This window comes from Castor canadensis, chromosome 1 (genome assembly GCF_047511655.1).
Source record: "Castor canadensis chromosome 1, mCasCan1.hap1v2, whole genome shotgun sequence".
Lineage (NCBI taxonomy): Eukaryota > Metazoa > Chordata > Mammalia > Rodentia > Castoridae > Castor > Castor canadensis.
The window spans coordinates 202,085,655-202,112,795 of NC_133386.1; the positions used below are offsets into that span (position 1 = coordinate 202,085,655).

Below are 27,141 nucleotides of genomic sequence, written 5' to 3' on the forward strand. Positions count from 1 at the left end.
GGCCAGGCTTTCTCACACTGTGACTTAGGGGTCCTTCGCACCTCAGAAAAGTGGGCACGGCCAGAACTGGTAAGAAAAGCTCTCTGAAAAGGGCGGGCGCCCACCTCGCACCAAGCGGGGCTAGCGGTTCCCGCGCCCACTCTTCCGCCACTTCAGAGCCCGCGCCGCGTGCTCGACCGCTCGGCCTCGGGCGCATGCGCGGCTGCGCGCCCGGGTCTAGCCCGCCGGTCTGCGCATGCGCGGCGCTGAGTTCCTGGCCCGAGGATGCCCTTGGCTGAGGCAGGGACTGGCGTGTAGGACCTAGTCGCTGGCGTCGGTAAGAGCTGATGGCCTTTCAGTAGCTCTCGGGTTTGTCCACCTATTGTTTAGTTCGTGCCTGCTACGTGTGGGGCGTGTTCTCTTCATGTACAGGCGACTGCAGGCCCCTACAGTGTGCCAGGCATTGTGCAGGGTACTGTTCCTGCTTGCCCACCTTTAATCCTCACCGCCTTGCCCTAAGGCAAGTCTTTGATGCCCCAATTGTTTTGTTTTTTCAGTACTAGGGCCTGAACTCAGGGCCTCATGCTTGCTAGACAGGTGCAGCCAGCCCAAAGGAAGTTGTGATAACATGTTTCGTTTTGTTTTCTTTGTTTTGTTTTTGATGCCTGGGAATGGGAGTGACTTATGGAAGGGCATGGGCTCTAACACTTGGGTCTGTGTGATCCCAAAGGTTACGGAGCTGCTCTTCCACTTCCTGTTGATCAAGTTCTGTGTTGTGAATTATTGGGTAATTGGCCTCCACATCTGCTGGCTAGAGCTGGGTGGTAATAATGATCTGTCCATTTGGGAAATGCCCGGAGCCTCACATCTGAGTCCCATAGTCCTCTTGCATTCTCCTGCCTCTGCATGGACTGCCTCCCCCACACCACTTTAAAGCTTTACTCCACATACCCAGATGTAAATTCAAGGCTTAATGATGAGATGAATAAATTCTCCTTTATTCATCTTTTCATAGTCAGGACAACTGAGCACCCACTAGCAGACAGTACACACAAAGGAAATCAAGGCAGAAAAAGAAAATAAGTGTGTAGGGAGTGGAAACTGGATCTCAGGAGGGTTCCTGCCTCATCTGAAGGGGGCATCTGCTATCCAGTCCCCCAGTGAAGGGAGGTCCACCGTGTAGGCTGAAGTTAACACAGTGTGGGCAGGTGCAGCTCTTGGGCCTGACTGCATGGCACAGAAAAGAACTTGACCAAGTTGTTAGGACTTGGATTGGAGTGCCGGGCAGTCTTGTAGCCGCTGTTGGGTAATGCCTGGTAATGGAGAGAAAGACCCTTCTTTGGTTAGAGTGCTTCCTGGGTTGTGACTGAGGGGTAGTAACAGGATGTTTCTAGAGGGAAGAAGTCTCACCTGAGACAGCGGGATGGCCTCCAGCAGAGAGGGTGCTAAGCCAACCAGCACCTGAACAGGAATATCAGGTGCGGAAATGCCAGTGAGGGAGTGAGATTATTAGAGAAGAGGGGGAGATGTGTGATTTTTTTTTTTTTTTTTTGAGACAGGGTCTTGCTGTATAGTCCAGATTGGCCTCAAATTTGTAATCTTCCTGCTTCAGCCTCCCAAGTACTGAGATTGCAGGCATGTCCCACCACACCTAACTTCTAGGTGAGTTTTAAGAGAAGGGATTCTGGAGTTTGGAGCCAGTGAGGGAAAGAAAGAAAGATTTACTCAATCAACAAATATTTATTGAATAGCAAGTATTACCAAGCACTGTTTTTGGCCCTTGGAGATACCACAGCGAAGAAAACAAAGTCAGCTGCCATCATGGAGATGACACTTGAGGTCAAAGTAGGTGGGGAGATGGTTTGGTAGCATGTTCCATCCTGTGACATTGCTTAGGATATCAGCCAGATTTGAGAATTGATTTATGAGCCACCCCCCCAGGGTTGGCTGACCCTGTTTAAGAGACAGAAGTGGAACAGACACTGACCAAAACAGACAAGATAGTGTGGGAGGTGCCACTTTTGGACTCAGAGGCTGCCTTGTCCCTTGAGCCTCCTTTTTCTATAAACTAGTACTAAACTTTTAAAATTTCACAGTCAGAAACACTGGGACTGCAGCTCAGCAGCAGAATGCATGCTCAGCATGCATGAGGCCCTAGGTTCAATCCCCAGCCACATACACAGGAGAATTATGTACAGAAAAAAATATGTTATTTTGGTCTATAATTCTATGATTTTTTAACATACGGCAAGCATTTCTAATACATCCTATTCAAGGCTAGAGAACAGTTTGAAGCCTCTAGAAAATTTCCTCAAGCTGCCTCTTTGTAGTCAAACCCTCTTCCCACCTTGATCCCTTGGCAACTTCAAGTTTTGCCTTTTCCAGAATGTCATAGAAATAGAGCCATACGGTGTATAACCTTTCATAATTAGGTTCTTTCTTTGAGTGTAATGCATTTAGGTTCGTCCATATGGTTGCATGTGTCAACAGTTCATTCTTTCTGCCGGGTACTGGTGGCTCACACCTGTGATCCTAGGTACTCAGGAGGCAGAGATCAGGAGGATCACTGTTCAAAGCCAGCCGCAGGCAAATAGTTCTTGAGACCCTGTCTTGAAAATACCCAACACAAAAGGCTGGCAGAATGGCTCGAGTGTAGAGCACCTGCCTAATAAGCCTGAGGCTCTGAGTTCAAACCCCAGTACCATCATTTGGTTATTCTGTTTGCCTAGTGATAGACACATGGGTTATTTTCAATTTTTGGCAGTTCTAAATAGAACTTCTGTAACCATTCACTTACATATTTCTAGAGTAAACACCTAGAAATGGAATTTGTGGGTTAGACAGTAATTGTACTTTCTAAGAAACCACCTGTTTTTTTTTTTCCCAGAGTGTCTGCACCATTTCGCATTCCCACCAGTAGAGTGTGAGAGTTTTGGTTGCTCTTCATCTCTGCTAGCACTTGATATTTTCAGTTAATTTTCACCATTCTAATAGATATATAATGATATCTAGTGGTAGATTTAATTTGTACTTCCCTAAGGACCAGTGAGACCAAGCACTTTTTCATAGGTTCTTGGGATTCCTGAGAATTAATAAACCTGTACCCCAACTCAGAAACAATTTACAGTACTAAAGAGTCTTATATGGGATTCAGACTTATCCTAACACATCAGGACATTTTAACAGCTAACCTCATCAGATGACAACTGAATTCAAAGCACAGACCTGCTATTTAAAGCAGATCTGTGGGACTGGTGGAGTGGCTCAAGTGGTAGAGCACCTGCCTAGCAAGGGTAAAGCCCTGAGTTCAAACTCCGGTACCACTGAAAAGTAAATAAATTAAAAAAAAACAGATCTGTGGAGCCAGCAAACTCAGGGCAAGCAGCTCCTGGTTGCTGCATGGCCCATGTTTTGTGTGGTGGAAAGCAATTGTTACCTTTCCCTTTGGGATGAGGCTTTCAGACTTCATCATTCCTACTGTCCTACACCCTCCCTCCTACACACATGCACTTGACATTCTCCCTTCTTTCCTTTGCTATAGAAATCTTATTGAAATCCCACTGCATGCTAGGCTTGTCACTGGGCCCTTGGGGCATTAAGTGGAGGAAGAACTAGAACTCCACATTCTAACAAGGGACTAACACAAAGCAGATTTTTATTTTTTGTTTACTTTTGTGATGCTGGGGATCAAACCTTGAGCCTTGTGCATGCCAAGCAAGCGCTTTCTACTACTGAGCCACATCCCCTTGAACAGATGCTTAAATTCAGTGCAGTAAGGGTCCTGAAGCACCAGTGTTCCAGGCCTCTGGGGACTTACAGGATGATGCTCAGCCAACCAGGAATCAGGAGGGCTCCCTGGAGGAGGAAACACCTGCAATCAAAGATTGGGCTAGTATGCAGAAGGATGGTATTCTAAGCAGAAAGAGTAACAGGAGCTTAGGCCTGACAACAAGAAATCTGGTGGACTGGCAGAGTGGCTTAAATGGTAGAGTGTCTGCCTAGCAATCAGGAAGCCTTGAGTTCAAACCCTGTTACACCCCCCAATAAAAAAGATGAAAAATATGGAGTTACAGGGAATGGAGTTGATAGGGAAGGTAGGGGTTAGATCATGAAGGCACTTGAATTTATCTCCAAAGTAATAAGGTACTTTTAAAAATTAGACTTTGGGTACTATGTGTGGTGGTGCCTATAGTCTAGCACTCAGGAAGTTGAGGCAGGAGGTTAGCAAGTTAGAGGCCAGTCTGGACTACATAGCAAATCTAAGCCAGCATGAGTTGCACAGTGAGACTCTGCCTCAAAACAAAAGAAGAAATGAAACTTTGGTTTCTGGAAAATATTCCTGAAACCTTCCCCTAGTCTTTTTGTTTTCTGCCTGTTGGTTATTTTTATTTTTGGGTGGGACTGGGGTTTGAACTCAGGGTTTTGTGCTTGCCAACCAGGTGCTCTACTACTTGAGCCACATCTCCAGTCCATTTTGCTCTGGTTATTTTGAAGATGGGGGTCTCAAAATATATTTGCCCAGGCTGTCCTCAATCTCAGACTCCTAAGCAGCTAGGATTACAGGCATGAGGCCTCTGGCTGCCTGATGATTCTTAGTTATCCTTCAAGGCCCATCTCAAAGACCCCTTCTCTCTCTCTTTCCTCTCCTTTTCTCTCCTCTTCATTCTCTCCCCTCCCTTCTTCCCTCTGTTCACCCCCCCACACACACACACACTTTTTCTTCACATAGTTTCCCAGGACTTTCTTTGCCTTGCCTGAACTTACTGATCAGTTGGCCTGGAGTCTGGGAATGATCATTTAATCATTTACCCCACTTTGCTGTCTGTGCAGGGCTTGACACAGGGTCTGACATATAGAAGGTGCCAGTGAGGATTTGCTGAATGTAAATCATTTGCAATTGATCCGTGTTTCCTGGGCCACCAGTTCTGGAGTTCCGTCAGATTACACCAGTAATCAATCTTAACCTTGAGCGCACATGAGAATCACCTAGAGACCCAGGCCCCACATACCTGATTCAGAAGATCTGGGAGTAGGGACTGAGAACTCGCATGGTCAACAAGTAAGTTCCCAGGTGCTGCTGCTGCTGCTGAGGATCCACAAATAATCTTTAGGTGACTGTGTTTGGTGTGGCTATGGTCACATTCAGGTGCTTCTTGGAGCCAAGCTTTGGGCTGGGGACATCAGGGGCTTCAATTGCTGTGGTTTATCACAACTATCTGACCACCTGACCTTCATGGGGTTTCCTTTGCCTTGGCTGGTCCTACCCCCCTTAACCTGGAGCGGAAGTTTTCTTTGCCTTCTCTTGGTCCATTTCTCCCAGGGACTGCTTACATGTCTCCATAACTGACTTCCTTCCCATTGAGCAGTTTAGTCTGGAAGCCCCAGAGAAGCTGGGCATATAGGGAGGAGGTGTGGAGTGCTGGATCCGGGGTCCCCTGTCCCCCAGTTGTTAAAATGCCCTACAGACGTGCAATCTTCTGAGAGGGCCAGAGCAGGTCATGTCTCCTTTAAGAGTTGCTCGGAGGTGCAGCTCAACAGTCTCTAGGGCTGAGGCAGAAGCCGCTTAATTAACAGCTCTTCTTCCTACAGCACCTGGAGCTCTCCCTCTAACCCCACCAACATTCCCTTGAGCTTCTGCTGGGCCCATTAGCTGCCAGGCAACAGCCCTCTGTTCAGGCCAGAGGAGAATGGCCTAGCAGGGTCGGAGAAGAAGAGCTGACTGCTCAGAAGGCAGCCCTGCAAGGGGGAGGCGGGGGTCCCCTAACTGTCATCCAGTTGGTAGGCTCATCGCTCCCTCTCCCTGTTGGGTGTCTGGTCACAGTGAAGCTGTGAAACATGGTGACCACTCGGGTGTCACCTGTGGCACTGAGGAAGGGGATTGGATGGGACCAGATTGCTCAGAAGCCTTCAAACCTTTCCAGGCACAGCCCAGACCTTGGAGGCCTTTGCACATTGTTACTAATGGAACAGATTCCTGCACAGGGTAGATGCAGAGAACCCCAGGAAGGAGGTGAAATTCCCCAGAGGAAGGTAACCCACTGTCTTGGGTCTTCCTCCCCAGACTCCTTCAGAAGAGCACTCCCAGGCCAGAGAGCTACCTCCCAGGCTGAGTCCCTTGGGGCTCAGGAGTGCCTAGAATCCTCCATGGAACATGGGTCCATGCTCTGTTATGGGTTATTTTGGAGTCTTTGCCTTGTCCCCCACTCATCAGATAAGCACAGCCCAAGACTAACAGGGAGAAAAGCCTGCAAGCACTGGATCAAGCTGTTGGATGTACAAGATCCAGGACAGGCCTCTCTAGGGAGACTTCAGCATTCACTGACTTCGAAAAACAAGAGGCTGTAGACCTTTTAAAATGGAGTGCAATTCCACATGAATACTCACACAGACACAGCCAGTCCCCAAGGAATAGTCTCTTTTTGGAAGGATGGAAATGCCCCCGAAGGCACTGAACCAGTCACTCAAGAGGAGTCTCACAATTCCTTCCTGCCTTGGGTCCCCTGTAAGGACCTGAAATCTCTTCCTTTCTCACCAGCCATTCCTGAGCATAGGCTCTGATCTGTCCATGGTTCTGACTGGTAATGGCTTCTACTTGGGGGCAAACCAAGGGTTCTTTCATTCTTAAGAGCTCGGGTGAGTACTTGGTAAGTGACAGGAACTGTGATGTACTCTTTACCTGCAATCCCTTTTTACTGAAGTACAGCAGAAAAGAGCACAGATTGTAAATGTATACCTCAGTGAATTTTCAGACAATGCGTACATTCATGTAACCACCACAAAGATTAAGAAACAGAACATGGGCTGGGCATGGTGATGAGTCCCTATAATCCCAGCTTCTGGAGGTAGGAGGATCTTAGTTCAAAGCTGGCCTGAGGAAAAATGTGAAACCCTATCTGAAAAACAAACTAAAAGGAAGGCCTTGAGTTCAAACCCCAGAACTCCTACATAATGTAATTATAATATAATATATAACATTTTTTTTAAAAGGATCAGGGTGTGGCTCAAATAGTAGAGCCCTTACCTAACAGCTCAAGGCCCTGAGTTCAATCCCCAGTACCACCAAAAAAATTTTTTTAATTAGAAGAGCAGAACATGGTCTCCATTTCTGTGCCCTTGTGTTCCGCCCCCCAGAGGCACAGCTGTGACCACTGTCTTGACTGTTAACATTATAGATTTTTGTTGGTTTTTGTTTTCTACTTTGAATGGGAAGGCAGTGGATGGTTCAAGTTGTTTCCCCTTCTGCTTTCTGTAGTCCAACATTACATCTGTGAGGTTGTTCATGTCGTTCCTGATAGCTATAACGTGTTCATTCTCATTACTGTGTAGTATTGCCTTGTATAATATATTCCACAATTTTATTTATTTATTTATTTATTGTGGCACTGGGATTTGAACTCAGGGCCTCATGCTTGCTAGACAGGTAATCTGCCACTTGAGCCTCTCCACCAACCCTTTTTTGTATTTTTTGTGATGGGTATTTTGAGATAGGGTCTCGGGAACTATTTGCCCTGGGCTAGCTTCGAACTGGATCCTCCTGATCACTGCCTCCTGAGTAGCTAGGATGACAGGCATGGCACTGGGTCAAATAGTTCATTTTTTAACATAGATACTTACACTCCAAAATTGAAGTCAACACAGGCATTAGTACAAATTACTTGTTGGAAGAACCTATCCAGAAAAGAAAGAAAATGAAGAAATAGAATTTAAATAATTCTTCCAAACCACACACTTGTAAATATTGTCAGATCTTAAATTCTTGACAGGCACGAATTCATGGGAAAGCAGTTTGCTGTTGACAACAGAGAAAAGCACGGCAGTTTACCCAGCGGTTTAAAATTGAAAACTGTTGTGTTGTTGTGGATTTGTACTTGAGCAGTGTTGTCGTTACAGTAACAGCTGCAACTGCCTTATGCCCACCTCTCAAGTCAAATCTACAGAAACCCCGTTGCTTCCATTGTTTGTAATGTTTACTGTGCTTATCTGATCCTAAAAACTGTCTAAATTTAGTTCATATTAAATACCTCAAAATACCCAAAGGGGTATGCATTTCAACCAGTAATGGTGTGAAAACTTTTAGATCCACTAGTTTTAAAGGGTTTTTAAATAGGTTTTAACAAAATCTTACCGTATTGTATGTTTTTTTGTTTGTTTGTTTGTTTGTTTTTGTAGCCACTGGGCCTCATACTTGCTAGGCAGGTGCTCTTACCTCTTGAGCCACTCTGCCAGCCTTGTATAATTTTTATTATTACACACACACACACACACACACACACACACACACACACACACATGTGCATGGGATGAGTTTGTATCCCATCTACTTGGGAGGCAGAGATCAGGAGAATCACAGTCCAGGCTGATCTGGGCAAATACTCAAGAAACTAGTCAAAAGATAACGAAAGCAAAAAGGGTTGGGTACAGGCTCAAGTGGTATAGCACCTGCCTAGCAAGCTTGAGGCCCTAAGTTCAAACCCCAGTGCTGGGGGAAAAAAAAAAAAGAGAGAGAGACCATCCTTGGGCTAGGGGTGTGGTTTAGTGGTAGAGTGCTCCTCTAGCATGCATGAAGCCCTGGGTTCCATCCCCAGCACTACAGATAAATAAAATATTAATTTAAAAAGACTGTGTCCTCCACACTGTCTACCTTTTCTCACTCCCTAGTTAGCTTTCTCTGAGCCACCCTATGGAGAGGCTGACAGGCAAGATGGTAATTCTTCCACTTCACAGCCTGCAAGAAGCTGAGATGCCCTGTCAACAGCAAGCTTGGAAGTGGATCTTCCAAGACCTGCAGACAACCCTGTGAATGAGCTTGGAAGCAGGTCGTCCCCATTTTGAGTCTTGAGGTGATTAACGCTTCAACAGCAACACCTTGGTTCCAGCCCTGTGTGAGACTCTGAGCCGGAAGCACCAGCGAAGTCATATGCAGATTCCTGATCCATAGAAACTGAGAGAAGAAATGTTTGTGGGCTGGCGGAGTGGCTCAAATGGTGTAGCACCTGCCTAACAAGTGTGAGGTCCTGAGGTCAAACTCTAGTACTGCTGGGCCCTGTGGCTGACACCTGTAATCCTAGCTTCTTGGAAGTCTGACACTGGGAGAATCACGGTTCAAGGCCATCCTGGGAAAATAGTTGGAGAGATCCCCGCCCCCATCTCCAAAATAGCCATAGCAAAATTGGCTCTGGTTATTGGTGTGGATCAAGTGGTAGAGCATCTATCTGTTTGTAAGTATGAAGCCTGGAATTCAAAGCCCAGTTATTGGTTAAGCCAACAAGGTATTTGGATTTGTTTTGTTTTGGAAGTTTGAACTCAGAGCCTGGCACTTGCTAGACAGACACTCTTCCACTTGAGCCATGCCCCCAGTCTTTTTTTTTTCCTTTAGTTATTTTTTCAGTTAGGGTTTTGTGTTTTGCCTGGGGCTGGCCTCAGTCATGCTCTTCCTATTTATGGCCTCCCACGTAGCTGAGATCACAGGTGTGAGCCACCACACCTGGCTTACTGGGTGAGATGGGATCTCACTAACTTTTTCTCCAGGCTGGCTCTGAACCGCCATCCTCCCAATCTCTGCCTCTTGATTAACCAGGATTACAGGCATTCGACACTGCAGCTGGCAAGCAACTAAATTTTGGAGTAATTTGTTATATAGCAACAATAACTACCATCCCCAGATACAGACTTCCAAGATATATTCAGCCTGTGGAAGTCTTATGCTATCCTGCTGGCTGTGTTTACAAAATTGGGAATTCACAGACAGAGCACTTACCCCCTCATAAGCCTACAATGTTTCCTCCCGAGCCTTTTATTCTGTTGATGTTTTTGAGCAAACATAAGATGAACTATAGTGACAGTTCTGGTTCTGTATTCTATTTTTTCTGCTTAATATGCTGCAAGCATTTTCTCGCCTCATTGAACAATCTTCAAAGCATGCTTTCTTCTAGTGGTTCTTTATGGTCTGTCGGATCAGCAGACCAACAATGATCTAACCGCTCGCTCTCATACGTGTTTTGAGCCCACGGTTGAGTTTTGCCCCCTCAGCCATATCTGTCATGTGCCCGCCCCTCTGTGCAGGGCCTGCAACCAGAGAACAGAGAAGGTCAAAGCCAACCTCAGGAGCTTCGGTTAGGTGCTCGTGATCATTGAACTAAACCTATACAGTTTCCTAACTGTGCACAGGGCTTGTTACTTCCCTAGCCTCAGTTTCCCCTTCTGAACCAAATGGATGATAAACACACTTACTTAGAGTTATTAGAGGTGTTACTGAGTTAATGCAAGTAAAATACAACACGGTGCCTAACACATATCAGGATTTACAGGATTACCAAACCATGGCACCTTACCCGCCCCTCCTCCCCAGAGTCCACAATGCCCGGTGGTGACTCTTGTCTCAGACGCCAGTCCATCTCCAATCAACAGCATCTTGGCTTCCCTTCTGCCAGTTTGCCCTCCTTGAACCTACTGGTGAACTCCTGCTCTGCTGCCATGTACAACCCTGCCGCCTGCCTTTGCTACAGGATCTTGGCATGCTGGTTAATTTGCATCATCTGTATACCAAATGCACCCAGATACATGCTCAAACACTATTCTGGATGTTTCTGTGAGTGTGCTTATTGGAGGAGATTGACATGGAACGTGGTGAACTTTGAGAAAAGCAGATTGCCCTCCACAGTGTAGGCGGGCCTCATCCAATCAGTTGAAGGCATGAATAGAACAAAAAGACGAACCTGCCCACAAACGAGTGAATTCTGCAGCAGATGGTCTTTGGTCGTAAACTGTAGCATCTGCTCTTTCCTGAGTCTCCAGCCTGCCAGCCCACCCTGCAGATTTTGGATCTGTTTCTCTCTTTCTTTCTCATTGCACATCTTATTGGCTCTGTCCCTCTGGTGAACCCCAACTAATACACTTGGGTAAGTACATCTCATCTCTGGGCCTCTGTTTCTTCATCAGTAGTATGACAGAAAGATTTACTTAGGTGGCTCAGGAGGGATTGCCCACTTTTTCTAAGATTCTGGAACATTCCCTCTTCTTTCAAAGAGACTTTGTTTTCAACAGAACTTTAAACAACTATCCAAAGCAAAAAGGACTGGAAGCACTTTAATTTATTCACATCACATGCTCTGAGCCTTGTGTCCAACATCCAGGAGTGAGTTCAGTTCTACACAGTACGTGTGTGAAAACCTGGGAGAAGAGCAGGGCATGTGGGCTGGTGGCATGGCTCAAGTGGTAGAGCGCCTGCTTAGTAAGCCTGAGGCCCTGAGTTCAAACCCCAGTGCTGCTGAAAAAAACAAGTAGCATTGCTCCTCTGGAACCATCACAGAGTGTTAGTGAGGGCCTCACTTGGAGCAGACACTCCAGCAGAGCTCCCACCTGGTCACAATCCCCTGTTCTGCCTGCTGCCATTAGCCAAGGCCCAAGCGTGGTGAGGGAACTGCTTCAGAGGGTCCCATGGTAATGGGGGGCTGAGGCTGCCCAGGGCTCGGTGTTACCAGGGAAGACACAGGCCTCACTGCTGCCAGGTTCAAGGCCAGCACTTGCACCTGGCCCTTCCCACTGACCCTTCCTGGCCTTTCCTGCTGCCTTTGGTATGGAGAGGATGACCCTCAGAGGTCCACCCACCAGGCTTGGAGGAGAGCAGGCAGGGAGCAAGCTGGAAATAAGGAGAGAGCTGAATCGACCCTATGGCTGTAGGTAGCAGCACATCAAAATTCCAGAGGGTCCTGGTCCAGCTCCTCCAGACTCTGACCCACAGGTTGGTACTTGACACTTGCATCATTACCAGGAGGAAGAAAGAGTCCACTTCTGGGCTTCTCCTTGGTCTCTACCCACCCAAGTTTGGACTTCAGATTGTCACCATCTAAGGCACAGTGTCTGGAACTGCCCTGCTCTGGCCCTGGGAATCACAAAGCAGAGGGGAGAACTTTCTCTGCTCCTATGAGTAAATCTGCCACCAGCCTTTGGTATGGGGCCAGGATCCCCCCAGGATACAGAGGAGCAAATGGTGGCATTTCAGACCCCAAGAAAGACTGCATGAAAAAAAACAATAATAATAAAGAGATAGGCTTGCTGGGTACTGGGGGCTCACGCCTGTAATCCTAGCTACTCAGGAGACAGAGATCAGGAGGATCACACAAATAGTTTGAGAGACCCAATCTCAAAAAAAACCCAATACAAAAAAGGACTGGTGGAGTGGTTCAAGGTGTAGTCTCTAAGTTCAAACCCCAGCACTGAAAAAAAAAAAATAGGCTTTGTGATCTTGGATGTGTCACTTGACTTCTCTGAGCCTCTATTTCCTTATCTGAAAAAAAGTAGCATGATAGCCCCATTTTTGCAGGCTGACTATGACATTGAAATAAGATAATGGTGATGACAGGCTGGCCACAGTGGTAGGCTGGCCACAGTCGTAGGCACACAGTGACAGATGCCTTTTTCCCTGGTGAAATCCTGGCCCAGCTGGTCAGACAAGAAGGGCAGCCTCCAGCAGCAATGGGGGAGCTGAGGCTGCTTTCAGAACCCAGGGTTGGGACAGCCCAGCTCCAGCAAGTGGGTTAAAAGTGAACTTGAGCAGAGGACAGCAGTGGGAAGGCCAGGGGAAGGTGTGGGCCGGAATCTTCAGCCAGTGTCTGCCACTCTGCCGAGAGTGAGAATGCAGGCTTGTGTGCCCAGCTCTGTGGACAAGCAGGCCCTGGAGCAGCTGACAGGTTGTCAGGGGAGGACCCCAGTTTTTCCTTGGTGGGGTGCTCCAGCCCTTGGGTTGGTGGGCTGGGTAGGTGGGCACTGAGCTTGGAAGAATGCCCCAGCAGGCTGGAGCCAGTGTGCAAGGCAGACAGGACAAGGCTGGAGCACAGCTGGGCAGGAGGTAAAGTCACCACAGCAGAGCCAAGGGGCAGTGAGGGCAGGGGGGACAGGAAGCCAGGACAATCATGACCCTGTGGACCTGGAGAGAATTGCTGGACTGGAGAAGAAGAACCTGGGTTCTGGACCAGGCCTGGGTGCTCCTGGCAGTTGTGTTGTCCATAGGGGACAGGTTGTCCCTGGAGCCACTCAGCTTGACCCCTGCAAGGGGTGGGCAGTGGAACAGGGCAGGGTGAACACTTCATGGGGCACCGGCTCTCATGCAGGTGCAGGGTCCGGCTCCACCACATTAGCTCAGCCTGCAGGGCCTGGATCTCCTTCCGCAGGGTGTGGTTGTGTTTCTCCAAGGACTCATGCTGCTGGGGGAGAAGCAGGTGGATGGAGAGAAGATGTCAGCCATAGTAGGGCCCAGCACAAGCCCTGTCCTCTTCTATAATCCTCAGTGCTAGGAAAAACCCACCACCTTCTGAATGTCCAGGATGGAATCACTTGGCTACTCTCCGACCAGTCCTCCATCCCCCTCACAAAATCCCTGCTATCCCTGTCCTCATGGCTCAGAACTGCCTTTTTGCCAAGCACTGGTGGCTCACACCTATAGTCCTCACTACTTGGGAGGCTAAGATCGGGACCAGTCTGGACAAATAGTTGGTGAGACCCCCATCTTCAAATAACCAGAGCAAAAATGGGCTGGAGGTGTGGCTCAAGCAGTAGAGATCCTGCTTTGTAAGCACAAAGCCCCAAATTCAAACGCCATTCCCATTAAAAAAAAAAAAAAAATCCATACTGCCCACTGCTGGTCCCTTGAGCTGACACCATTTCTTACCTGGGGTCTCCACCACCAGTCTCCCAACTAGTGTGCCTCCAAATTGCCTCATTCTCTTGGCCCAGAGGAGCAATTTGGCATCTATTATTAATTGTAGACCGAAATCTTAAAAACTCCTGAGACTCCAGGATCCAAACTCCCTGTCATGGGACTTGACGCCAGCATGTCAGCCCTGAGATTAACCTGCTCTCTCCACACAATTACTGTCTCCTCCACCTGGACATTTCCCACCATGCCCCATGCCAGTCTTGAAGTGGCTTGTTCAATGTCATTCTGTCCTGGACACTGAGGGTCTGCTCAATGCCACTGCCAGGCCTCTTCAGTGCCCAGGAGGTTCTGACTGATTGAGGGCACTGCACGTAGGGACTTCAGGATACTGTCATTCAGTTTGGCAGCAGGATGTATTTTACCAGGTATCCCAGATCAGTATTTACTATAAATTGTTCTGCTGAATGCCAAGTTCAGAGAACCCACAGGGACAGTTATTAGCATGCACTTCTAAATAACCATTTATGATGACAAAAATGGTAGGAATGCAGAAAGAATTTTATTTCCACATCTCGTAAGGCCACATAACTAGAACAACCTCCTTCAGTCCCCCACGGGGGATGCTTTCAAAGGAGAACTTGCAAGGCGTTTTGCATAGACATGTGGCTTAGGTGGACTCCAAGTTCTGAAAGGCCTCAGAGCCACCAGCGTCCCCACTCACAGACTGGTTCTGCAGGTGGAGTGGATGTAGCTGAAACACATCCTGTGGTCACCTTTCACCTGATTCGCCAAAGCCTTCAATTCACCTCCAGGAATGGAGTCACTTGTTCATCTCTTATTCATTCACTTGTCATCTATAGCCTGCCCCATTGTGACTGCTCAGGGAGGGCTTCTAATTTACAACCTTATCACCCTACCCCGTCTTCTTTCTCCCTCCCCTCCTCTCTACTTTAACCCTCCAGGACTTGTCACCATCTAACATTCTAACATTCTCAATACTTTGTGGGTCCTTTCTTTGTCTGGCCTCCACAAAAGAATACGAGCTCGTGTGTGTGTGTGTGTGTGTGTGTGTGTGTGTGTGTGTGTGTGTGTGTGTGTGTGTGCGCGCGCGCGCATGCATTCACAGCTATCCTCCAGGGTGTAGACCTGGACCTGTCAGACTGGAGACACTCAATAGACCTTTCCAGAAGGAACAAATAAATGAATGCTCAGCCACACAGGCACTGTCCTGAGCACCTGTCCTGACGCACGCCAGTCTGCTGGGTGCTGCTGCTCCCCACACCTGTGCCAGCTGTTTCACTTGCCTCCAATTTGCTTTCTTACTTCCATCCACTTAGAAAACTCCTATTCATCCTTTAAGACCAGTTCAGACCTCACCTCCTCTCTTATCTCCCGGTGCCACTACCTATGTCCTGAATCGTGTCCCTCCAAAATTCATATGCTGAAGCTGTAGCTCTCAATGTGATTGTATTTAGAGATAGGGCTTTTAGGAGGTAATTTAACATCAGACTACTTTTTTTTTTGTGGTGCTAGGATTTGAACTCAGGGCCTCACACTTGCTAGGCAGGTGTTCTACTACTTGAGTCACTTTGCCAGCCCTTAGGAGGTAATTTAGATTGAAGAGGTCACATGGGTTCTAATCTGACAGGACTGGTGACCTTATTAGAAGAAGGGAGAAGGATCATACTCCTCTCACACCTACAGAGGAAAGGCCATGAGCACTCAGTAAGAAAGTGACTATCAGCTGGACAACGGTGGATCACGCCTATAATCCTAGCTACTCAGGAGACAGAGATCAGGAAGCTTGAGGTTCAAAGCCAGCCCGGGCAAATAGTTCCCAAGACCCTATCTCAAAAAAACCCATCACAAAAAAGGGCTGGTGGGGTGGCTCAGGGTGAAGGCCTGAGTTCAAGCCCCAGTACCACAAAAAAAAAAAAAAAGAGGGGAAGGAAGGAGGGAAGGCGGGAGGGAGGGAAAGAAGGACTATATAGACTATATAGACCTGCTGAAGAGGCCTTAAAAAACGTGAGTCAATGGGCGCCTTGGTCTTGGACTTGGATTTCTTGCCCTGCAGAGTGCCAGATGCTGAGGTGTTATTGAAGCCAGTCTGTGGTGCGTTGGATGGTGGTCCAAGTGAATGAATGTGTAGCCCCCACCTACGTGTTCCCAGAGCCCTTCATCCTGACTCTATAGTTTGCTTGATGGCGAATCGTTAAGCCTCTTCTCTCTGTAAGGCACTGTTCAGCCGGCCCTCCTGGCATCAGGAGTCTGGTGAGGGATACAAGCAATGTAGATGCCATATGGAATTGAAGGTCACCACTGAGGATGGTTAATGTACTTATGGATTCCTGGGCTACTGAGCTATCATGAGTGTGGCCTTGTGAACAGGTCTCTCTCTGGCACACTTGCTGTGCCTCTCCATGTGGTACCCAGCACGAGGCCCTCACCGGGTGCTGGACAGACACTAGTGCCACGCTCCTTGACTTCCCAGCCTCCAGAGCCATGAGCTAAATAAGACTCATTTCTTTAAATTACCCAGTCTGTGGTCCATTATAGCAATAGAAAAGGAACTAAGACAGAGGGTGTCCCCACCTGGTGCAGGGCATCTGCCTTGTCTGTGTGCTTCTGCCGGCTGCGCTGGGCAGCCACACGGTTCTTCTGTTTCTTCTTCAGCTCCTTTTGATACTCCTCTGGGTCCTGCTGGACATGAGGCAGAGGACTCTGTGCTCCCACCAGGAACTTACACCTCTTCCCTGGCCTGCTGTTTGTAAAGCCAAGTCCCCTAGGGCCCCTGTTCTTTCAGAAGCCCCTCTTACTTCCTTGGTGCTCACAGTCCCCTTGCAGGCACTGTATCCTTTGTTGTAATGCCAGCCCCACCCAGTGTCCTGCTCAGAGCTCACCTGAGGGTGAGGGCAAGCTGGGAGGCTGCAGAACCTGTGATTTTGAACCCAGACAGAACTGGCCTCAAACTGCATACTGTCGCAGGCTGAGTCTCTCTGGATTAGGCATTCACTTTTTTGAGCCCAGTCACTTCATCTGCACAGGATACGGGAGGAGTGGAGGAGTAGGCAGGCCAGAGGCAGGCAGGACTAACAGGGCTGGCGCTGTTACTGCACTTCTGTCATTTCCACAGGCCAGGTGCCAGTTTTCCTATCTGAGAACTCCGTGAGGTCATGGCCAGGGTCTGACTCCATTCCGTGTGCCCATGCCCAGCTCAGGCCAAAGCTGATGTTCACTCACTCAACAAACACTTCTAAGCACCTACTGTGTGCCAGGGCCTTACCTAGGGACATAGCAGCGAATGAAATAGACAAAGCTCCCTGCCTCAGGGGCTCACACTGTAGTGGGCCAGCAACCTAGAACAAATGAATGGAGCATCCATCTGACAGAAGAGTGACCCCTGACATTGACAGTGGTGAGTGTCTCCAACTCGGGGTACGATGAGATATGAAATGTTTCATCCAAAGGTCCAGAGCTCCAGAAAGGCAAGAGGGACAACTCAACTCCCTGTCACTCTGGGGGTGTGACTTGAAGTAAGGACATGGCCACCCTGGCCAAGGGCTCTGGATGCTCCTAGTTCATTTCTGCACCCTGACTGTGTTCTCCTAGGGGATCATGGACACAGCAGGCTCACTTCAGACCCTGGAGGGCCAAGAGACTAGAGGCTGGGGAAGGACCCAGTAAGAGAAGATAAGGGTCAGGGGGTTGTGGGAGGGGATCCTGGGAGATTTGGGGAGAGGCTCCCGCAAGGGCAGCAAGGGAAGAACAGGTGAACAAGAGACAACAGGTACACAGAGTTCAAGTTCTAAACTGCAAGGTGATTTGTAATCCGACACCTGGAAAGGCCTTATTCCAATGCCCCCACTTGTCAGAGAGAAAACAGACCCAGAGAGGGGGAGGGTAGACTCTGCCAGAGGCCACACAGCCCATGGCCACAGAGCTCAGACTAATGTTCCTAACTTCATCCCTCACTGCCCGGCCCTGGAGACCTTCAGCCTCATTTCCCTTCTCCTTCCCCATCCCTGGTCCCCTGTACTCACTGTTCCAGTCAGCAGTGCACCCCCCACACAGAGGCGCATGGCTTAAGCAGGGGGAGTAGATGTTCAAGCAGGTCCTGGATGTCCCTCTGCAGCTGTGACCTCCCAGTGCCCTCTGGGGTCCCTGAGGAAGTGGTGGCTCTTTAAATCCCCAGTGACCACTCCGCCCCCAGCCAGCCCAGTTTCAGTTTCTCCTAAAGCCACCAGCTGCCCAGAATCCCTGGCTCAGGCTTGCTCACGTGGCTGGAACTTCCTAACATGAACTGGCCTTCCGGGGCAGTTGGGCCCCTTCTCTGGGAGGAGGCCAGTGGAGGGTGGAGAGGAAAGACAAGGAAGGCCAGGTGTAGGGAGGTGTTCTGGGGACAGAGGGCAGGCTGCTGGGGACAGAGTTAAGGGGAGAAGCCTTCACTTCTCTGCTTCATGTAGAGTTTGGGAGAGCCTCTGTGTTCTCTGGGGGAGGCCAGGTTCACAACCCACATTGGAGCTGTGCAACTTTGAGAAAGTAACTCACTGTCTCTGAACCTTAGTTTCCTCATCTGTAAAGCGTGTGGAAAGGATAGTACAAATTCCCAGGGACTGAGACTTTACAACCATCCCAAACTCTCTGAGACCAAAGTCAAGGCAAACATGAGCCATGGCCCTTACACAGAACAGGTGAATCACTGTTTCCATACTATGACCACACAGCAGTGCAGAATGCAGTCTAGGGGCAAGGAGTCCAACTTCCAAGCTATTGACTTGGGTAGGTAAATTCATCTTTCTGTGCTTCTGTTTCCAAATCTTTAAAGTGAAGATGGAAATCATTTTGTTATGTAGATTAAGTGAGTTAAGGCAGGTGAGTTGCCAGAGAGCATTCCTTATGCAGACATTATTATATTATATATTATATAATTGTATATAGTAATATTATATTATTATCTCATTCCTTATGTTGCTTCAACCAACACTTGCAACGATGATGCAGTGGAAGATGGGATTGTGCTTACTGTCAGGCATAAAAGTTCAAAGCACACGTTATATGGAAATAGCAAGATGCCACAAGATCCAAACAATATGATAAAATATAAGGCTTAGCCAGGCACCAGTGGCTCATGTATGTAATTCTAGCTTCTCAGGTGGCAGAGTTCAGGAGGACCGTGGTTCAAAGCTAGCCTGGGCAAATAGTTGGAGCGATCCTATCTTGAAAAAAATCCTTCACGAAAATAGGGCTAGTGGAGTGGCTCATGTGGTAGAGTGTGTGCCTAGCAAACCTGAGGTCCTGAGTTCAAACTCCAGTGCTGAAAAAAAGTGTGTGAGGTTTAATAATATGGGTATGTAAATAGGTAAGTATAAAAGTACATGGGGATGAGAAGTAAAATTGAGTGGTGGTGAGGGACAGGCAGAGTGGACTGAGGGCTACACTCAGGAACTTTAGTTGACTGTGGTATTTAAGTTTGGGAACACAGGTCTCCGTGGTATTGCTACCTACACTTTGGGGAATTCCTGAAACATTCCCTAATAAAAACTTCTTTTGAAGACTAGCAAAGTCTGAAGCCGCAGGCAAACTTGTGTGGTTGTTGTCTCTCTGAGAGAGACTTGGTGAGGGGGAAGCCAGTAATTATTGTCCTGTGGTATGGCAGCCAGAACATCTTGGGGCTGTGTCTGAATCCTGGGGGCTCAAGCCCGATGGTGAGATGAGAACTGTAGATCTTCTGTATGATATTCTACGGGGTGCTGGTGGCCTGGGGTGTGATGTTGAGGAGTCCACAGCAGCCTGTGAGCAGATTAGAAGAGTGCAGCAATTGACTAGCAGTGTCTGCCATACCTAGTGATTAGTGATGTCTGTCGTGAGCAGAGGTGTGGAGTGCTACAATCCTCTGCCCTCCACAGAGCTAGGCCTACAACCAGTCTAGGTGGCAGTAGGGTTGGAAGGCTCACCAAGTTTGTCACCTGGAGCCCTCATACCTAGGCTAGAGATAATGAGGAATCTATACACGTTCATGGAGTTTTCTTAAAAAGGGGAAAGGATGAGAAAAAAGCTCTTTCTGTATTGTAAAGGACTATCTGCCTTACGTGCATTGCCCATCCTGAGATTTGTGGCAACATATTCTGGATTCTAGGATCATTTCATAATTAGAAATGCCCTGGTGGGTAAGACTGGGCATGACAGCTGGGCCCTGCTACCTTGCTTCTAAGGGGCCTGGGGAGCAGAAGCTGAAGTGGGACACCCCATACAATGAGATTGCCTGCTTTTCTGAATTAGTTTTGTTTCCCAGACACCAGGGGGTGCTGGGTGTCTTGCCTGAGGTGGGCACCTGAGGGGCTCATTAAGCCAGTCCATAAGCTCCACAGGGAGCAATCTGGAGGTGGAGTGTGTGATGTTAACCCCCCCCAAAAAAACAAAACCCATTGTGTGGGGGGCTAGGGCCCCAGTGCCTCAACCCAGCCTCCAGTCCCAAACCAGACCCCCCTAGGTCCTAGCTTCTAGTAGAGGGAGACAGCAGGTGTTGTTCCTCCCAGGAGGCTATAGCCCTGGAGAAAGACCAGAAGAATTTATGGCTTGATCTCTCTGAGGTGGTGGCCAGGAAAGGGAGTGGCAGGGAGGGAGGGGTGCAGGGGGTGAGTAATGTTTAACCATGAATAGCCCTGCAAAGCTTCCTTCAGAAGGGGGTGACCTTTGAAGGCTGGCAGGGTTATACAGTATGACCCCCCCATTTAGATAGGGTTCAAGTCATCTCCAATACAATGCTACAAGATGAACAACTTAAACATTTATTTCTCACAGTTCTGGATGCTGGGAAGTCCAAGATCAAGGTGTTGCCAGATTTGGTTCCTGGTGAGGGTCTCTTGTTTGCAGATGACTGCCTTCTGGCTGTGTCCTCACAAGGCAGAGAGGGAGAGGGAAAATTTTGGTAGCTATTTGTCTTCTTAAAAGGACACTAATCCAGTTATCAGAATCCCACTTTATGACTTAATCTAACCTATTTACCTTCTAAAACCCAAACCATCAAATTGAGGATTGGTACTTGAACATGGGAGTTTAGGTGGTTGGTGGTGGGGACACAAACATACAAAGGAGGAGGAACCTAATACCCAGAAATACAAGGTCATTCCACATGGAAGCAGAGCTGGAGTAAAAACACAACCTCTCTCTCTCACAAGCCCTCAGTCCTTTCTCCACACCCAGCTTGGAGGGGCCTGTGTTTGTCCAGCAGCCCTGTGAGCCAAACACTGCCTTCACATAATTGATGCAAGGTTAGTGAAGAAACGAATTAAAGCTCGGGCAGTTTGTTATCCAGGGTCCCCGAGTTTTTCCTGAGTAAAGAATCTTCTGCCTTACTCCTTTAGGGTATGCCCTGGGGTCCTGGGGGACTCTCCCCAGCCAACTCTTTGTTTTACCAGTGAGAAAACGGAGGTGCAGAGCCAGGATGCATGGATGCCTGTGGCCAAGCCCTTCCCACACTTCCGTGGGTTGGATAGATGCTCAGGTCTCCAGCTGCCCGAGGGTGAGCACCTCTTGGTCTAGGTCCTACCACTTTGTACATCCTCAGGGCAACAGAGAAAGCTATGGGGTAACAAAGAAAAAGGGGCCAGGTGGCTGCTAGTGGGGCTGAGACTAGGTACGAGATGCCTATGGATGGGCCTGCTGGGAACTAAGCCTCAGATGGGAGGAGCTTACAACTCAAGGGGGTATGGGACACACCTGTTAGGGAGGTCATGTCCTGGTGGAGAGGTCACTTCCTGTTGTAAAGGTCACTTCCTCTAAGGGAGGTCAGGAAAGGTTTTCCTGAGCAAGAGGTTTTTGGGAGAGACATTAAAAGATAGTTAGGCTCTATCTCAGGCCCTGGAAGATGTTTTTGGTCAAACCACCTAACTAAACTCTTTATGCCTCTGTAAAATAATAAAAGGACTTGATGAAGTAATAAATGTAAAAAGCTTAGAACAGTGACTGGCACACAGTAAGTCATGTAAACATTTGTTGAACTTGTAACAAAGTACTCAATAGGTATCTGATTAATTTTTTATTCACATAACAACAAGCTTATAGTTCATTTCATTATTTTTATTAAGGAAAAATAAAATCAAGGGCTGGGGGCATGGCTGTAGTGGTGCAGTGCCTGCCTAGCAAATGCAAAGCCCTGGGTTCAAACTCCAATATGAGAGAGAGCGCACGAGAGAGAGAGAGAGAGAGAGAGAGAGAGAGAGAGAGAGAGAGAGACAAAGAAAGAAAGAGAAAAGGTAAGTCTTAATAGTCAAACTGCCCACTTCACCCCTCGAGGTATAATTCCACTTTTCTAATATATCACTCTTTTTTTGGGAGGGGTGCTGGGGTTTAAACTCAGGGCCTACACCTTGAGCCCTTTTTTTGTGATGGGTCTTTTTAAGATAGGGTCTCGTAAACTATTTCGAATCTCAATCCTCCTGATCTCTGCCTCTTGAGTAGCTAGGATTACAGGCGTGAGATAAATCACTCTTCTCTTTTTTTTATTTTTTGGCAATACTGGGATTTGAACTCAGGGCTTCATATTTGGAGGCAGGCACTCTTCCACTTGAGCCACATCTCCAGTCCTTCTCTATCTTAAAAAAAAAAATGGGGTACAAAATAAGAGATGACATTCTCAGGGTTTTTTTTAATTATTATTATTAACGAAATACTTCTTTAATGAAAAAGAACTCAAAAGCTCCTCTGGCCTGGCTATATTATCAGGCAGGGCCTGCTCCTGGTAGCAAGATGACCACCAGAAAGATCAGCTTGACTAACCAAGGAAGGAAGACAACTCCCCCCCCCCCCCACTGCTTTACAGATAGTTCTGACAAAGGCTTGCCTCTCCTTGGGTGTGGCTTGGGTCCTGTGCCTATCCCCAACACCAGTCACTGTGGCCAGGGGATGAGGTTGGATTGGCAAGGCTGGGGACCCAGGCTTATCTTGCAGCTGGGGATGAGGTTAGCTTCCCCCAAACCACAGGGACTCAGGGTAAAGAAGAGGTGATTCCCAATGCATCAGACCGCTGCTGGTTGAAGAGAGGTGAGTGGGTTCTGGCTGCTATCCCCACCCGGACTCAGATCAGATATGAGGTGCTGCTCAGAAGGACATTTCTTCCCAGGGTCACCTTGGGTTGGGGGTGGACTTGTGTCCCAGTGTGTCTCTGACACTACGTCCAAACTCTATTAATTTCTTTCCATCTGCCTAAGTTGGACAGGAAGGTCCCAAGGGTCATGTGGGGCAGGACTGAGGCAGCTCAGCGGTTCCCCAGGGCATTGGGGGGAAGGAAGACTTTCACTTTCAGCACTCTAATGTGTAGTCAGAGTGGGAATAGCTGGGCCTCCCAGGAACTGGGTGACTTCACTTGGAGTTCTATGAAGTCACCCCATGGTCATTCCTCTGCAGTGGGAGGTGCCAGCATGCAGTGCCTCACTGAAGCTCTGTGCTTCTGACGCTCTGCTGTCCATTACATGCACATATTTCCGGGAAGTTGAAACTTTTTGAGATGGGCAAGGAGTTTAAATAATAAAAGGCCAGCACTCCCATGTTCTGCAAGATATGGCAGTCATGACCACAGTTCCTGGATTTTCCCAAGTGCTAGCCTTGTTTCTCTGGGCCTGTTTCCCTGTGTATTAAATGACAATCCCCTCACTTTGCTAGAGCTGTTGTGATGACTGAAATCACACATGGAAAGTGGTCAATCATGAGCCCAGAAATGACACGTCCCCTCCTTTTTGTGTCCCAGTGATCCTTAGAGACAGGTGAGCTTCTATACAGGCTGATTGAGAGGAAGCAGGTGACCAGCCAGGGTCATGGAGCAAGGGCCTGGAATCAGGGCTGGGCTGGAGCAGGGTAAAGAAAAAGTAAGTCCAACCCAGTGTGGCCAGTGACAAGGCCCAGACATGATAGGTACAGGAGAGCTCTGGTCAGGCAGGTGGGCAGTTGGTCATGGCCAGAGGACTCTAGATTTTGTCCAGTCTCTTAATTATGCAACTGGGGAAACTGAGGCTCAACAAGCAGGTCTTGGGCAAGTGCAAGGAGAAGGCAGCCTCAGTGAGCTCCTATTCTTCATTGACTGAGCTGAGGACCTAGGGACACTGGCACAGGGATAACAAGGGACACAGGATCCCCTCAGGAAGGCAGGTTAAGGACTGAGGAGTGCACTGTTGATAATGGGACCTCCAAGAGGTGCCAGAGCAGGGTCCCCAAAGCCAGGTGTGGGGTCCCATCCAGAAGAAAGGCTGGGAGGGGCCTCAGGAGAATCAGGCTTACCTACAGCTCATGAGCACCAGGCTTGTGCCCCATGGAGGCTTCAGTTTCCTCATATGTAAAATGAAGGAAATTGACAATAATCTTTCAGGGCCCTTCTCTTGCTGTGCTGGGGGACAGGGCCAGCCTGAGGTCTCTTGGGAGAAGCAGACACCTCAGAGCTTGAGGGGGGCACTTTACAAAACAAGGGACAGAATAAGGAACTAAGGGTGGTGCTGTGGGCAGGAGACCCAGGCCCCTTTCCTGGCACTGCCACTTCTTGTCTTCCACCCCAGGCCTCAGTTTGCCCTTCCAACACCTGTGGAAAGGGAGTACTAGGAGATGCCCCCTCTGGTTGGGCCTAATACAGGAGCTGGGACCCCAGAGGGTAGGACCTGGGTCTGTCTTGGTCTGGAGAGCAGAGAAATCTGGTGGTTAAGAACAAGACTGACAAGCTGACAAGGCTGGAGGCGGTTAGAGCATCTGCCTAGTAAGCTTGAAGACCTGAGTTCAAAACTCAGTGCCAGAGGAAAAAAAAAAAAACCATAAACCCAAGTCTGATGAAGCTCTGCTGCTTTCTAGCCTTAGGAGCAGCTAGAAAGAGTTAGCAAACCTCTGCCCCATCCTATCATGCAACAAAGATTTCTTGAGTATTAACTTCATGGCAGGGCCTGTCCAAGGTGCTGGGAGACAACCAAGTTAAAAAGTTCCAAGGGTGTAGTGGTACACACCTGCAATCCCAGCAATTGAGAGGCAGGAGGATTGTGGGTTCAAGGCCAGCTTGGGCTACACTGCCAAACACTGTCTCAAAACAATTCCAAGGAGGCTGAGGGTGAAGGCTGATGATGGTAGAGGGTGCTTAGCATGTGTGCAGCCCTGGGTTCCATCCCCAGAACCACTAATAAATAAGATCCAAATCCCTGCTCTGTGGAATTTCCATTCTAAGGGTATGTGTGAGATAGTAAATGCAACAAATTCTTTTTATTCGTTTGTTTGTGGTACTGGGGATTGAACCCAGGCCCTTGTGCCTCCTAGCCAAGTGCTTTGCCACTGTCACTAACTACATCAGCTCTTTTTTTTTAGTAGGACTAGGGTTTGAACTGAGGGCTTTGTGCTTGCAAAGCAGGGGCTCTACTGCTTGAGCCACACGTCCAGTCCATTTTATTCTGGTTATTGTGAAAATGGGGTATCACAAGCTGTTTGCCCAGGGTGGACTTGAACCTCGATCCTCCCCATCTCAACCTCCCAAGTAGCTAGAATTACAGATGTGAGTCACTGACACCTGGTGGTTATTTATTTGGTAGTACTGGGTTTTGAACTCAGGGCCAACACTTTGAGCCATTCCACCAGCCCTTTTTGTGATGGTCTTTTTGTGATGGTTTTTTTGATAGGGTCTTATGAACTAGTTGTCTGGGGCTGGTTTCAAACTGCCATCCTCCTGGCTCTTTGCCTCCTGAACAGCTAGAATTATAGGTGTGAGTCACCTGTGCTTGGCAGTTTTTTGGTTTGTTTGTTTGTTTTTAGACATGGTCTTACTACCTTGCTCAGGTTGGCCTCAAACTCATGATTCTCCTGCCTCTGCCTCCTGAGTAGCTGGGATTATAGACACGTATCACTGTGCATGACTGTATTGCATATTTAAATGTTAAGATCATGCTGGACCTCAGTGAGGTATTTGCATAAAAAACATTTTTTGAGATATTGGACATTTGTGTGAAGAAATGAAGAGGAGGGGGGAAGTACTGGCTGGGGGCAAATTGTGGCCTCCTCTAGGCCTAGGTGGGACTGGTAAGGCAGGGGGAACAGGACATTAGGATGGGAGCCTTGGGGACCATTCACGAAAGCCCTCTTAGGCCGTGGATAACCCTGGGCTCTTTGAGCAGAGGAAGGATATGATCTGACACAAAGGTTAAAAGGGTTCTTATAGCTGGGCGCCAGAGGCTCACACCTGTAATCCTAGCTACTCAGAAGGCAGAGACCAGGATTATGTTCAAAGCCAGCCCAGGCAAATATTTTGGGAGCTCCTATCTTGAAAATACCCACAAAAAAGGGCTGACAGAGTGGCTAAGGAATAGAACACCTGCCTAGCAAGTGTGAGGTCCTGAGTTCAAACCTCAGACCTGTCAAGAAGAAAAAAAAGAAGTCCCAGCCAGATGCCAGTGGTGCATACCTTTAATCCCAGCTACTCAGGAGGCAGAGATCAGGAGGATCAAGGTTCAAAGCCAGCCTGGGCAGATAGTTTAAGAGACCCTATCTCAAAAAAAAAAAAAAACTCATCACAAAAATAGGGCTGGTGGAGTGACTCAAGGTGAAGGCCCTGAGTTCAAATCCCAGTACCACCAAAAAAAAAAAAAAAGAGGTCCCTCTATCTTGGGAAGGGGAGCAGCAAAGACTCAGTGAGGCTGCTGTAGACATCCAGGCAAGCAGACAGAGGCTCTGCTATGGAGGGGTGAAGAGAGATGGGATGGGATGGGATGGGACAGGATGGGAGAAGAGCGATCCAGCCTCTTAGGTTGCAGGGTGAGGCAGCAGCGGTCACCTGTGTGGCCCTGAGGGACCAGAGGCGCCCAGCACAGCCTGGTTCTTGAGGGAGTCACAGGCCACAGGTGAGGTGGACACAGATGTGGCTGTTTCAAATGCCAAGTTGCTTCATGTCCTTCCTAACTTCTAAGGTTCCAGCCAGGCCTAAGGATGTCACACGCCCTCCGGTGGCAGGCAAAGGGTGAGTAACAGCTCCTTTTGTCAGCTGGAAATTTGATAGGATGTCTCCTCTGCCGCCCATGTGAGGCAGCTGGGCTAAGACCTGTAATGAAGATGCTTGAACACTCTGACTTGTCACCTAAGGCACTCAAGCTGGGGCCTGGGTGTTGTCCCCACCCACGTAACAGTGAGCAGCACTGGCTGCCCTTGGCTACTGGAGACCTTCAGGGACATGACAGGGGGTAAGGTGGGGAGTGTTACAGCAGGCCAGGGCAGTGTTGTGATCTGTGTGAAGTTGCAAAACCTATACTTGGATATGCTGCCACCAAGTGCTGGTTGGTGCCTCTGTTATGGTTAATGTGGTCTGAAAAATAAGACTTGCATCACAGATGTGTTTTTACCAGAGAAAGAAGCAGGTTTCCTCTCTTCTCATTAAAACTGTAACTTTAGTTGGGGTCATGGCTCAAGTGGTAGAGCACCTGCTTAAGCAAGCTCAATGCTCTGGGTTCAAGCCCCAGTACAGCAAACAACAACAAAAACCCTGTATGTTTATGTATTTT

The 27,141-nt window shown here is 48.4% G+C and overlaps 2 protein-coding genes across 8 annotated transcripts in view; one reads left to right on the forward strand and one right to left on the reverse strand.

Annotated features, from left to right (window-relative positions):
- The first annotated feature begins 247 nt into the window (after nucleotides 1–247).
- Nucleotides 248–27,141, forward strand: part of Arl2 (ARF like GTPase 2) — a 38,801-nt gene continuing 11,907 nt past the window's right edge. The window contains exon 1 of the mRNA XM_020164931.2: nucleotides 248–316. The gene's annotated coding sequence lies outside the window, so the exon portion shown is untranslated. The remainder of the gene's footprint in view (nucleotides 317–27,141) is intronic.
- Batf2 (basic leucine zipper ATF-like transcription factor 2) lies at nucleotides 11,059–17,927 on the reverse strand. Of its 7 annotated transcripts, none has more exons than XM_074048971.1 (3): nucleotides 17,674–17,926; nucleotides 16,226–16,330; nucleotides 11,059–13,178 (listed from the first exon to the last, which is right to left on the reverse strand). In XM_074048971.1, exons 1-3 carry the CDS (start codon nucleotides 17,710–17,712, stop codon nucleotides 12,516–12,518), a joined length of 807 nt encoding a protein of 268 aa, XP_073905072.1. In that variant the 5' UTR covers nucleotides 17,713–17,926; the 3' UTR covers nucleotides 11,059–12,515. The 7 variants fall into 7 exon arrangements, with proteins under 7 accessions (XP_073905072.1, XP_073905069.1, XP_020020521.2 ...); XM_074048968.1 differs by having other exon boundaries at nucleotides 11,059–13,181; nucleotides 17,674–17,925; XM_020164932.2 differs by having other exon boundaries at nucleotides 11,059–13,181; nucleotides 16,226–16,333; nucleotides 17,674–17,925.